Source organism: Engystomops pustulosus, chromosome 9 (assembly GCF_040894005.1).
Source record: "Engystomops pustulosus chromosome 9, aEngPut4.maternal, whole genome shotgun sequence".
Lineage (NCBI taxonomy): Eukaryota > Metazoa > Chordata > Amphibia > Anura > Leptodactylidae > Engystomops > Engystomops pustulosus.
The window spans coordinates 24,985,589-25,000,023 of record NC_092419.1 but is presented as its reverse complement, the minus strand read 5'-3'; the positions used below and the strand labels follow the sequence as shown (position 1 = coordinate 25,000,023).

At 41.9% G+C, this 14,435-nt stretch overlaps 1 protein-coding gene across 1 annotated transcript; it reads right to left on the bottom strand.

Annotated features, from left to right (window-relative positions):
- Positions 1 to 6,193: 6,193 nt before the first annotated feature.
- On the bottom strand, positions 6,194 to 7,126 carry LOC140076409 (olfactory receptor 6C1-like). Its single transcript, XM_072122938.1, has one exon. It carries the CDS (start codon positions 7,124 to 7,126, stop codon positions 6,194 to 6,196), a length of 933 nt encoding a protein of 310 aa, XP_071979039.1.
- Positions 7,127 to 14,435: the final 7,309 nt, after the last annotated feature.

The following is a 14,435-nucleotide window of genomic DNA, read 5'->3' as shown; positions in this document are numbered from 1 at the left end:
TACAGCGTGCCGCCATATACCATATAATACATACAGCGTGCCGTTATGTATATATATATATATATATATATATATATATATATATATATACATACACAGTATACACACTCATAAAGCATGTACACATATATACAGCATATACACTCATGTAGCATGCATATATACACACTCACCACACACATACAGTATACACACACGTTTATACAGTTATACAGTATACATACACACACACTCACTATACAGTATATACATGTACACAGAGATCTAAATATACATATATACAATATAAAGATATAACAGCTATATACTTACCATGACGGCGGGCCGCGGACGGCTGAGGCGGGAGGGCCGCGGACGGCTGAGGCGGGAGGGCCGCGGACGGATGAGGCGGGAGGGCCGCGGACGGCTGAGGCGGAAGGGCCGCGGACGGGCCGCGGACGGCTGAGGCGGACGGGCTGCGGACAGCTGAGGTGGGCGGGACGTGGACGGCTGAGTCGGGCTGGGCGGGACGCGGACAGGGGAGGCGGGACTCGGATGGGAGGTGTGGGTTGGGCAGATGTGAGAGGCGGGCGATGAATGAGAGAGGTGGGCCGCGGACGAGAGAGGTGGGCCGTGGACGGGAGAGGCGGGCCGGGGGTCCAAGAAAAGCAGGTCCAAAGGCGGCTGCATACAGAAGAGGCAGCCCAAGTGGCCGGAGATGGAGCCGTCTTGGGAGTAAGTGACCTCCTTATGCCGCCCCCACCGTCCACCAGGAGGCGCCGCCTGAGGCGAGTTTCTCAACTCGCCTCATGGTAGGTGCGCCCCTGCATGAGCTGCTGGTCCATAAAGAAGACCTGTCACCAGAATTTTACCCCTCAATACCTGCTCGTAAAGGGTTAAACGTCCTCCCCATATCACCTAAAATTACATGCCACTGAGACTCTGTACCTCAATTACAGACATTTTTCTAGTATACAAATGAATATAGATGAGTCAACTTCTGAATAGAGGAGTTATGTTTTCTCCAGGCTGCCAGTGAACCCCACCTCCATCTTTTGATTCATAGTGTCTCTTCAACCTCTCAACCTGAGAAGACAGGAAGTCCTCTCCCTGTCCACTTCCAGTCCACTTCCTGTCTTCTGACTGCATAGTGAATTTAGCAGTGAGCACTGTATAGAAAATTGAAGATCTTGTTACCATTACACACACCCTGCAAGGGGCGGAGCCAAGCAGAAGTGGATGGGTGGGGTCACACATTAATGGGCGGGGCCAACATAGTCAAAGGCAGAAAAAGTTTGGGAATGACTTTACTGGTGGGAGGAGACAGATTTAAGCTGAGACCCCTGTGCTGCACTTTTCAACAAGGCACAGTGGGGATGGGGGGGAGTAAGGTTCATTGTGCCTATTCTTGATGGCAGGTTCCCTTTAAGTAACAGTGGGAAGACCTACAGGAGAAAATGAATTGTATTAACAGTCTGATCTATGTGTTTAGGAGTCTGGCATTAGGTTTGAAACTCTTTAATTTGTCCTAGTCTATTCTTTAGGTCTCATATAAGGTCTTTCGAGGATGCACAACACACAACACATCAAATTTTTACTAACTTATATTTTTCCCCCAGACATTTCAGCCATTTTTGGGCTATAAAAATCAGCTCTGCACAAATATACAGGCTGGTACTTTGTGGCCTGTCTTTGTACAGGTGGACCCTACATAAAAACACCCGACTTACCCACTGTGACCTCTGGTGAAGCTCTCTGGATGTTACTATAGTCCCAGACTGCAATGATCAGCTGTAAGGTGTCTGTAATGAAGCTTTATTGACAATCTTTGGTCCAATTACAGCAAAATATTTTGAAACTCCAGTTGTCATTGGGGCAAAACACAATTATAAAATATACAGTTTCGACTTAAGAACAAACTTCCTGTTTTGTCTGTCCCAACTCTAGACTATACACCACGTTCCAAATCATTATGCAAATTATATTTATCTCTGATTTTCCTAAATGGTCGATGCGAATGACAGTCAATGTAATAAAAGTCATCACCCGTTAGAGTATACATCAAATTTTATTGAACAAACCTCCAAAGATTACAGAATAGTCTTCCAAATTAAAAAATCCCTCAAAATGCTCAATTCCATATTTTTTCCATCAATGTTTCAAAACATTTTATAGGTTGTAAAGAACCAAAAATGGTCATTTGTTGAATTTGCATCATTAGGGAGTCACAGTGACTAAAATCAAAAGCTATTCCAAGGCCAAGGTACATGTATCATATGAAGCTTCTTTGATATCACCTTCACAATTCTTGCATCCATTGAACTTGTGAGTTTTTGGAGAGTTTCTGCTTGAATTTCTTTGCATGGTGTCAAAAATGCCTCCCAGAGCTGCCCCCCACCATCATATATGGGATTAGGGATAGGGGTAGAGTTAGGGGTAAGGAGGGGTAGGGTTAGGAATAGGGTTAGTTAGCCAAGACATACATGAAGACTAATTTTCGAATAGTCTTGTTTACGGATAGTCGTGCAACCCTGGATGGTGCAGTTGGATGCAGTAGTTTTACATATTTCTATGTAACTATTACATTCACTACATTACTATTACATTCCCTAGAATCCATATAAATAATGATAAACAGGTTAGGTGTCCCCATATTCCAGATGTAGACATGATCATCATGTGCAGTGCACCCATAACGGAAAATAAAAAATTTTATAAAAATTGGCTAAAAGGTTGCGCACGTAAAAGTTTTATGAGTAAAAATGTCAACACCTGCAAAAAATAATTAAAAAAAAAAAAAAAAAGTTGCTGTTGTTAGAAAATGGCGATGTAGAATTTTTATATTATTATTGTAGGTGTTAGGCTACATTCAGATGAACGTATGGGCAGCGACATGTCGTATCTTTCGACGGAGTACGGCTGCGTGCGCCATATATTCCTATGGAGAGGGGCGGGGGTGAGCACCACTCACCTCCACCTCCTCTCCCCAGCGCCGCCATGTGCACGTGTAGCACGGCGGGTAACGGCTGTGTGAATGCAACCTTAGACATAATAAAATGATACAAATTTGGGATCTTCGTGATTCTACAGATCCAAGGAATAAAGGAGATATGTCACGTCGGCCAAAGAAATTGGCACAACTATGTTTTTTTGTCAATATAACAGCATTTGGAAATTTAATAACTAGCATGGAATATAAAATAACTTGACTAAGATGTAAAAATGGTCTCACAAAAACATGCCTCCAGAAAAATGGGAATTAAAACAGAATTAAAAAATGGGAAAGCAAAACTGCTGTTAGACCCTTGTGTTGAATATTTTAAAAAATGTCATACTTTGGTGAACAGAGCTGTAGTTTTCATTGATTCCATTATGGGAACGCTTGATCACCCTTGGTCACTTTTCGTTACAGCTTTTATGGTTGGTGAAATGGCAAAATAGTGCGGATTTCAATAATTTTTTAAACCCCAATCTTGGGTGTGTATCTTGATATATTATAAACTGTTGATAAAAATCCAAAAGAATTTTTATATACACTGCTTAAAAAACTAAGTGAATACTCAAATAACACATCCTAGATCTGAATATATGAAATATTCTCATTGAATACTTTGTTCTGTACAAAGGTTATTGGGCTGACAACAAAATCACTATATAATCACTGGAGGACTGAATTGATGTGTGTGGACTCCACGTGCCTGTATGTCCTTCCTACAAAGCCTCAACATGCTCCTGATGAGGATGCGGATGGTCTCCTGAGTGATCTCCTCCCAGCCCTGGACAAAAGCTCCTGCACTGTCTGTGGTGCAATGAGACATTGGTGGATGAAGTGAGACATGATGTCTGGTCTGGGGAACAAGTGAGCCAGTCCATTGCTTCAATGTCTTCATCTTGCAGGAACTGCTGCCAGCTACATGAGGTCTAGCATTTTCCTGCATTAGGAGGAACCCAGGGCCAACTGCACCAGCATATGGTCTCACAAGGGGTCTGAGGATCTCATCTCAGTAACTAATGGCAGTCATGCTACCTATGACCATCACATGGAGGGCTGTGCACTCCTCCAAAGTAATGTCAGTCAAAGTAATGTCACTCAACACCAATACTGACCACTGCCATACTGAAGGATGTTGCAGGAAGCAGATCACTCTCCACGTTGTCTCCAGACTCTGTCACGTCTGTCACATGTGCTCAGTGTGAATCTGCTTTCATCTGTGGAGAGCACAGGGCGTGAATTTGCCAATCCTGGTGTTTTCTGGCAAATGCCAAGCTTCCTGCATGGTGCTGGACTGTGAGCAAAACCCCCGTCTGTCGACATCAGGCCCCTCATACCATCCTCATGGATTTCTAACCATTTGTGCACACAAATACAGATAGATTTGACCAAAATGGTAATACTTTTTAACATTCAACATATCGTTGCCCTCCTACGGCCCCCTCCATTTCTCCTGTTGTACTGACCTGTCTCCTGGCAGCCCCTCCAGTAGAACCTTTACTTTATTGAGCGTGTCTTGCTAATTACCAATAATTTCCAACTGTTGTCTATTCCATTTTCATAACAGCAGGTGAAATTGATTGTCAATTAGTTTTGATTTAGCAGAAGTTTGATTTACTTGGAGCTATATAATTGTTCCCTTTATTCTTTTGGAGCAGTGTATATATATTTTATATACAGTTGGTCTGATCGCTCAGACAATGCACTGCAATACAATTGTATTTGTAGTATGTTGCTGATATGGTGCTTCTGCTTTAGACCTTGCTATTATGATCATCAGATCAGTGTCCCTCAATGACACCACAGGGCCAAGCCATGGAGTGTTACCATATAAGAGTTGTAGTTTGTTAAAGTGTTAAAGGGGTATTCCCACAAAAGGTTTTTTATATGTACTCAGGATAACAAAATAACACATTCTCTAATTCACTGCAGCATTTCACAGATATAAGTCTAACCTGTCTCTATCAGTCCTGCTGTACACAATTTCAGTTTCGCCTAGACACGACCCTGTAACTTCTTACTTAGGGTCGGGTGGCCACCTTCTTGGATTTGTATGTGACGGCGTGGAGCTGAGATTTCAGACACTTCCTGTCAGGACATTGTGAGAAACAGCAGCTGCAAACAACAACCTACAGGGAGATAAAAGATACGGGGGGAAGGGGGAGGCAGAAACATATCTTTGAGACGTAGCAGAGCTAAAAGTGTAACAGTGTAAAAGTCTGTCAGCCTCTGTGTAATAGGCATCTCATACATTCCATCATCTCTGATCTGTCTCATCTCTCTTTCTATGTGTCAGTGTGTTAGTACAATGTCAGAAGCCAGTACACCTGTACCCTAATAATGTAACCACATTGCCACCCCACAGAACCAGATGCATAATAATGTGACTGCTTAGAGAGTCCACACCCTGGGATTTTTCACTGACCAGCCTAGGGAGTGATAGGAGCTAAAACATCAATAAAATTAAGTAAAATTGTAAAGTAAGGGGTTAAAATAATATTTATTGTGTTAACATATAAGGGGTTGAAATGTACAAATATTCTTTCATGGCAAAAAACCCTTTAAGTAGTAGTCACTACATATTTATACCATTCCTATAGATATCAGCTTATCCCATATATGTCTTCTTTGGGAGAGGCTAGAGGTTTGGAGTTTTGGTGGAGCTTCCATCAAACTTTATCCAGCCTTTTAAAAGCAGACAATGAGATGACCTTATCGTTTCTAATTATACATGATAGTAATGTTATCTAGTTTTATTCACACTGTAAGCTATAAATGTCTCATAAATATACATAAACATTACAAAACTAGGCAACCTGTCATTGCTCTATATAGTATCCATAGATACATTCATATCTCAAGCAGGTGACACAAACTAATCAATTGATTGCACATCGTAAAGGTTGTCATAAAGGAAATTTTTAAAAAGGAAACTTTCTACTGCTCGTTCTTATGTTGGGACTTCCAATGATAAAATATAATTTTTAGGCAAAAACGGTAAATATTTGGATAAGTTTCTTTCCTAACTGGGAGAATCAAGCACAAGAAAGTTAAATATTAGTGGCTAGAGATGATGGATGGAACTTTTTGCCCTGGAAAATTGTTTGTGCTCTAAAACCCCAAAGTCTAAAATCAAATGTCCAAATTGAGGTAATACATATGATTTTCAATCGACTCCTTTATTAGCACTGCAGAGGTTTTTCAGAGAGAATGCGCTAATATTCACATAATTTTAATGAGACTTAAACTCTTTTGTAAAGCCCTTTTTACATCTTTATTCTTGAGGCTGTAGATCACTGGATTGAGGATAGGGACAGCCGCCGTGTTAAACAGAGCAAAAAGCTTCTTAAACTCCAAAGTGCTACTTATGTTTGGTGTCGTATATTGACTGAAGAGCGTTGTATATAGCAATATCACAACCGTAAGGTGTGAGGAACATGTGTAGAAGGCCTTCAGTCTTCCAGAACTGGACCGTATCCTCAAAATGGCGTGTATTATGAATATATAAGACACAAAAGTTAGAAGAAATGGAGTCATTATGATGGGAAATATGGTTTCTACGAGGAACAGTATTTCGATAAAACTGGTGTCTTCACAAGAAATTCTTATGACTGGAATAATGTCACAGAAGAAGTGGTTGATCTCAATAGAAAAATAGCAAGAGAAATTATATACTATACAAGCAGGAGGTAGAACTTGCAAAAATGCTAAAATCCAACAGGCTGAAGCTAATATTCCACAAGTTCTAGCATTCATGACCAGATGGTATCGTAGAGGTTTACATATGGCCACGTAGCGGTCGTAGCTCATGGCTGTTAAAATTGACAACTCGAGGCCTTGTAATGATCCAAAAATGTACATCTGGGCCATACAGGCAAAGAACGAAACTCTTTTATCTCCAGTTATAAAATTTGTAAGGATCTTATGCAAGGAAACTGTGGAAAAACAGATGTCTATGATGGACAAGTTACCAAGGAAGAAGTACATTGGGGTGTGGAGATGAGGGTCCTTACATGCTATGAGAATAGTCAAGTTACCAGATATTGTGATGAGATAAAACATGAGAACCAGAAGGAAGATTGGAAGCTGTAACGCTGGATTATCGGATATCCCCTTAATGATGAAAAATGTGATTGCTGTTTGGTTTGTTCGCATTGTGGCCAAGTTTAAGTATCTGAAAGAGAACTTACATCAATTTACAGTACAGTGTATTTACTGAAAATGTGTATAATTTTTGCCTAAAAGGTTTTATCTGGAACTTTAATATAGTGATCTATCCTCGAGGTAGACTACTTATATCCCCAGTGTAATGCCGGGCACACTCTATTTTTCATTATTGCTACTATATCCAGTGTATGAGCTATGCTCCTGTAGTTATCGGTGACAATCCCTATAAAAAAGATTCATTGACTTTTGTGAGGAACTGAAATAAATCCGATCCGATGGAGCTCTGCCATTGAGAAAAGCAATGTAGAGAACCTTTTCTGAAGGAGTATTTGTGCTTCTGATTTCTGGTCCTTGAAGACCAAAAACTTATGCAGGAAATCCAGGTGGTCCTTCCATGATCCTTGGAATATAAACCTGGATATAAAAAAATGAGGCTTGGGTCAACAAAACAAAAATCTATGGGAAAAGAATACAGAAAAAGCTCAAATTGTCTCTTGATCTATATTGTTACTTTTACCTGGAGAAGCCTAAAGGGGTATTCCAGGAATATGAACTTCTGATACGAAACCCATAATGCTATAAATAAGTGAATACAATAAAACTCAATGTCATTAATCATAGAACAGAGTTTAAATAGTTTTGATTTACAAAATGTTTTGGGTTTTTCTAAAGTAGACCTAGTTATATTCAAGATGGCTATGATCTACAACTACAAGTCCCATGATCCCTTAGTTCTCAATAACTGCTTTTCCCTCTTATGCTCTGCTCCCAGTGATTATCTAACAGACTGTCCTAGATATGTTTTTCCCCGCCATACTCCATTAGAGTTCCATTTTTTCTTGTATAGAGCTCAAAATGCAATACATCATCCTTTATGTTTTTTTTTTGCAAAAATGTTCTTCTGTCCCTGTACATAAACAACTATGTGCTTTCGTGTTAATCGGGACTCATTGTTAAATTAGTGACATCAACAATCACCACAATGTAACAAAGAGATAACCCTGTCCTGCACTTACATAATCTGCTCACCTTCTTCCATAATATTCTCTTACACTGTGGAAATATTTCGACACAGTCTTGCCCGTTCTCTCTTCTTCGTAGATGCAGACATTGGACACACAGAATGGAGCTGCTAATAAATATCTGCCTGTACATATAGTATGTCCTAGGGGATAAGCGAACCCTTGTCACATCCTTAATTGCCAATTATAGAAAAATTACATATAATTTTATATACATTTGTGACGCTCCTAATGAACATGCAGGTGTCTATCCCCCAGAGTGTGAAACATTGCATCAGGGGAAAACTACCAGCAAACCAACATTAAAGAGAATGTTTTGTAATAATAAAAGTAGAGGTCATATATTATGCAGTGATTAATCGGAGATATATAAAAGTTATAAAAGAGATAGAGGATAGAAAATAATAAAAATCTTTATGTCTATACCACCAACTAGAGATGGGCTATTTGTTTTCAATTTGGTTTGACCTGATTCGCCGAATTTTAAAAAAAAAATTAGATCCAAATCAAATCATGACGAATCATGTTAAAAAACAGGTATTTCCTGGCTGCAGAGAGCCTGTAGGATGTTGTAGAACGTTGTGCCACGCTCAAATATGCATAGGGAGCGTGGTTTGGTCTTCAAACAATGCTGTGTTTTAGTATGACATGCACATGACAGCCGCCGCTCTTCAATTCCATGTGCACTTACAGAGGCCAACTTCCCCAAATAAGCGAAGCGGGAACATAGCCTGACAAGGTGACGTCTGTGCCAGCTCGAAAGGACCGAGCTGAGGGCCAAGATCCCACTGTAACATCAAAGAGTGCACTCTTTTTACACTGACATCAGATGATTCCATAGATTACGACAGAATCTGTTCTGTTAAACGTGGATACATATAGAAACCCCCCTAGAGAGGGTGTCGGCAGTAATTTTGCACTGACATCACTGATCATTTTGCCCATCTTTTCATCCATCAGTGTCCGCTTTCAATCGGTCAATAATCCTTCAGTATTGCTAAAGCCAAAAACAAACAGGAGTTAATCAAAAACAGAGATGACCAGTAAATGGGATATTTGCATGTCCTCTGTGTTCTGTATCCATTCCTGCTTTTGGCTATCAATCCTGAGGCTTTTCATTCCTTCCGACAGATGAAATGAAGGGGAAAACCAAACATAGTGGCAACTTCATAGAGTGATGGAGGGTGAAAACGGCATTATGGAAATCACATGGTGTGCCACAGTGTGGCACAATCATAGAGAGTGGAGATGGCAGCAGCAGCAGGAGGTCAGAGAGTGGCACAATGATAAATTCTGGAGGTGGCAGCAACATGGTAGGCCACAGTGTGGTACAATGACAAATTCTGGAGGTGGCAACAACATGGTAGACCACAGTGTGGCACAATGATGGAGCGTGGAAGTGGCAGCAGCAGAAGCAGCAGGAGGAGGTCAGAGAGTGGCACAATGACAAATTCTGGAGCTGGTAGCAACATGGTAGGCCACAGTGTGGCACAATCATAGAGTATGGAGGAGGGAGCAGCAGGAGCAGCAGGAGGTGAGAGAGAGGCACAATGACAAATTCTGGAGGTGGCAGCAACATGGTAGGCCCCATAGTTGCACAATGACAGATTCTGGAGGTTGCAGCAACATTGTAGGCCACAGTGTGGCACAATGATAGAGCATGGAGGTGGCAGAAGCAGCAGGAGGTCAGAGAGTGGTACAATGACAAATTCTGGAAGGAGTAGCAACATGGTAGGCCATAGTGTGGTATAATCATAGAGTGTGGAGGTACCACAGCAGCATGTAGTCAGAGAGTGTCACAATGACAAATTCTGGAGCTGGCAGCATCCTGGTAGGCCACAGAGTGGCACAATGACAAAGTTTGGAGGTGCCAGCAGCATCATGAGGTCAGAGAGTGGCACGATGACAAATTCTTTAGGTGGCAGCAACATGGCACAATAGCGAAGTTTGAAATTAATTTGAAGTTTGAAATTAATTTGAAATTTTTTAATTAAATTTGAATTTCAAGATTAGAGACGGCACATGCATCATTCATTACAATTTCCCTGAAAATATTATGTCTTTGCCAAAAAAGAACTGAAATTTGGGGTATACAGCTCCCCCCAAATGGACACCCTGGACTTCGAGCAAGAATCACTCCAGCAACTATGTGGATTTTACACAGATGTCTTGCTATTAACTTCAGCAACAAAAAAGAGCTGCAATTTGGGGTATACAGATCCCCCAAAACGGACATCCTGGGATAAGAGCCGAAATCACTCCAGAAACTAGGTGGATTTTACACAGATTTCTTCCTATTCACTTCAGCAAGAAAACAGACCTGCAATTTGGGGTATACAGATCCCCCAAAACGGACACCCTGGGATAGGAGCAGAAATCACTAAAGCAACTATGTGGATTTTACACAGATGTCTTGCTATTAACTTCAGCAACAAAAAAGAGCTGCAATTTGGGGTGCACAGATCCCCCAAAACAGACATCCTGGGATAGGAGCAGAAATCACTCCAGAAACTAGGTGGATTTTACACAGATTTCTTCCTATTCACTTCAGCAAGAAAACAGACCTGCAATTTGGGGTATACAGATCCCCCAAAACGGACACCCTGGGATAGGAGCAGAAATCACTACAGAAAGCATGTGGATTTTACACAGATTTATTCCTATTCACTTCAGCAAGAAAACAGACCTGCAATTTGGGGTATACAGATCCCCCAAAACAGACATCCTGGGATAGGAGCAGAAATCACTCCAGAAACTATGTGGATTTTACACAGATTTCTTCCTATTCACTTCAGCAAGAAAACAGACCTGCAATTTGGGGTATACAGATCCCCCAAAACAGACATCCTGGGATAGGAGCAGAAATCACTCCAGAAACTATGTGGATTTTACACAGATTTCTTCCTATTCACTTCAGCAAGAAAACAGACCTGCAATTTGGGGTATACAGATCCCCCAAAACGGACACCCTGGGATAGGAGCAGAAATCACTACAGAAAGCATGTGGATTTCACACAGATTTCTTCCTATTCACTTCAGAAACAAAAAAGAACTGCTATTTGGGGTATACAGATCAAAATGGACACCCTTGGAGCAAAAATTACTACAGCACAGTACAGTACAGTAGAAGCAGCTGGACGCTACAGGCAGCACATGCAGTGTGAAGTGCCAAGATTTGAAAATGGCTGCCTGTTTTTATAGGACTGTGTGACATCACATAAGGCTGCCGGTCGCTGATAGGATTACAGGTCTGCACATGTAATCAAGGGTGTTCCTTTCTCCTTCCCAGAGTTCTCTGCCCCATGTAACACGTTGTTCTCGTGCTCATTTTGGTAATAAGGGAGGAAAACAAAAAACTTCCTTCCTACGAAACACCATAAACTTTGGATTTGTGATGAATCGAAGTTTTCCTGAAATTCTAATCAAATTCTGATTTGTTAGAATCGATTCACCCATCTCTACCGCCAACATATTCAGCTGTGCTTTAAAAAATTATAGGGTATATTTACAGATAAAGAATAGAAACTAATCAAAATCTGCCAAAAAGTTTAAAAACAATGAATTGGGGTCCTTTAGGCTGCTGGGGAACAGAATCTACAATCTATTTAGTAGTAGGAGAAAAGGAACTTTGATCTTTGTGTCTCCTCAAATCTCAATCTGAGCAGACAGGAAGTCATCTCCCTGTCCACTTCCTGTGCTTAGTAGAATGCCTTTGACTACATTGTGAATTTGCAAGTCCACACATTTCACACACCCTACAATGGGGGATCCAAGCAGAAGTGGATGGGGGTCACAAATAATTGGGCAAGGTCAACATAATAAAAGGCAGAAAAAGTTTGGGAATGATTTTAATGGTGGGAGGAGACAGATTTAAGCTGGGACAGTAGGGTGGGGGTAAGGTTCATTGTTTTTGATGACAGGTTCCTTTTAAGTAACAGTGGGAAGACCTACAGGAGAAAATGAATTGTATTAACAGTCTGATCTATGTGTTTAGGAGTCTGGCATTAGGTTTGAAACTCTTTAGCTTGTCCTAGTCTATTCTTTAGGGTCTCATATAAGGCCTTTGGAGGATGCACATCACACAACACATCAAATTTTTACAAACTTATATTTTTCTCCCAGCCATTTCAGCCATTTTTGGGCAATAAAAAGCAGCTCAGCAGCTCTTTTGGGCTGGTACTTTGTGGCCTGTCTTTGTATTTGGTATTATCTATAATGCTGTTAGCATTTTCTTAGGTTTCTTTGACAAGTATCAGTTCCTATTTTGTCTGTACCGACTCTAGACTATACACCACGTTCCAAATTAAAAAAAACGTCACAATGCTCAGTTCCATATTATTTCCATAAACGTTTCAAAACATTTCAGATAAATAATGATAATGTCAGGGCTCGGGGTCAGTGAACCCCCTGGACCACCGCAGGAGATACACTAGCCGACACCTGGGACCGGAATCTAAGTGGCACCCGGTCCTCACCAGATCCCGCCACAAAGTAGGATGATCTTGCTGTGGCATGGTGCCACCAGGTCGTTCAACAGGTGCGACTAGCCCACAATGGCAGCCAAGGTCAGGCAGCCCAGGTGCGGCAGGCAGTCTCGAGGTCAGAAGCAGACAGATGTTCAGGGTAGGCGGCATAGGTGCATAGTCAGGAACAGAGTAGGAGATCAAGGTTGGCAGAACGGGAGCAACGTCAGGGTCAGATCCGCGATCACAACAGAGGATCAACGCAGAAGTGGGAACGGGAACAAGGACAGGAACAACCAACGCTAGGGAAGCTTTCTCTATGGCTAAGAGCTCAAAGATCTGGCTGGGAAAGAAAGAGCTCAAAGATCCATCTGGGAAAGATGGGAGCCAACGGTTTAAATGCAAACCCGAAGTGGCTAGTGCCAATCAGCGGTGCGCTGGTGCTATAAATCTTCGAGAGCTTGCGCGCGCCTTAGGGAGTGTTAATGTCTGCATGGACCAACAGACCCGGAAGCAGGAGCGTGGAGAAGTAAGTGGGAACCGGGACGGGCACGCTGCAGAGAGGGGCACGGGTGTTGAACTTTACGTTAAAGCTTTTATGGTTGGTGAAATAGCAAAATAGTGGGGACTTTTGGGTGTCTATCTTGATGTATAATAAAATGTTAATAAAAATCTAATAACAAATATGTTTGAACAAAAATAATTTTTATATATACACTGCTCAAAAAATAAAGGGAACACTAAAATAACACATCCTAGATCTGAATCTATGAAATATTCTTGAATAATTCATTGAATACTTTGTTCTGTACAAAGTTGAATGTGCTGACAACAAATTCACAAAATAATCAATGGAGGATTGAACTTGGAGTCACACACAAAATTAAAGTGGAAAAACACACTACAGGCTGATCCAACTTTGATCTAATGTCCTTAAAAAATCTAAATGAGGCTCAGTATTGTGTGTGGCCTCCACGTGCCCGTATGACCTCCTTACAATGCTTTGGCTTGCTCCTGTTGAGGTTGCGATGGTCTCCTGAGGGATCTCCTCCCACACCTCTACAAAAGCATCCGCCAACTCCTGCACAGTCTGAGTGCAGCGAGATGTTGGTGAATGAAGCGAGACGTGATGTCAGATCTGGGGTCTGGGGAATGAGTAAGCCATTCCTTCATCTTGCAGGAACTGCTGACACACTCCAGCTAACAGTGTCTATTAAAAGGAACCAAGCCCCAGGTGCACTAGGATATGGTCTGACAAGGGGTCTGAGGTTCTTGGTACCTAATGGCAGTCAGGCTACCTTTGGTGAGCACATAGAGGGCTGTGCGGCTCTTCAACGAAGTGTCCCGCAACACCATTACTGATCACTCATACCATCCTCATGGAGTCGGTTTCTAACCGTTTGTGTAGACAAATACTGATAGATAAGACCAAAATGGTGAATTTGCGGATTTGTGCCAAGGTCGTTTCCATTTTCTGCGCTCCTATAGATTTCAGCTTATCCCATATATGTCTTCTTTTGGGGGGCTAAAGGTTTGAAGTTTTGGTGGAGCTTCCATCAAACTTAATCCAGCCTTTTTAACTGGTTCGCGACCGCCCACCGTGTATTCACGGCGGAGGTCGCGTCGCGCTGCATGGAGAGGGCTCACGGGCTGAGCCCTCTCCAAAGCCGGTAAGTCTTTGCTGCATATTGCAGCAAAGGCTTACCGGTAACATCCGCGATCGGTGCTAGCACCGATCGCGGGTGTTTTCACAGCATGGGCTGCCGGCAAAGCTGCCGGCAGCCTCAAACAGATAGCGGCGCATGGGCGCCG

Excerpts from the sequence above, each read along its gene's own strand:
- LOC140076409 (XM_072122938.1), bottom strand. The coding sequence starts at position 7,126 with ATGCGAACAAACCAAACAGCAATCACATTTTTCATCATTAAGGGGATA.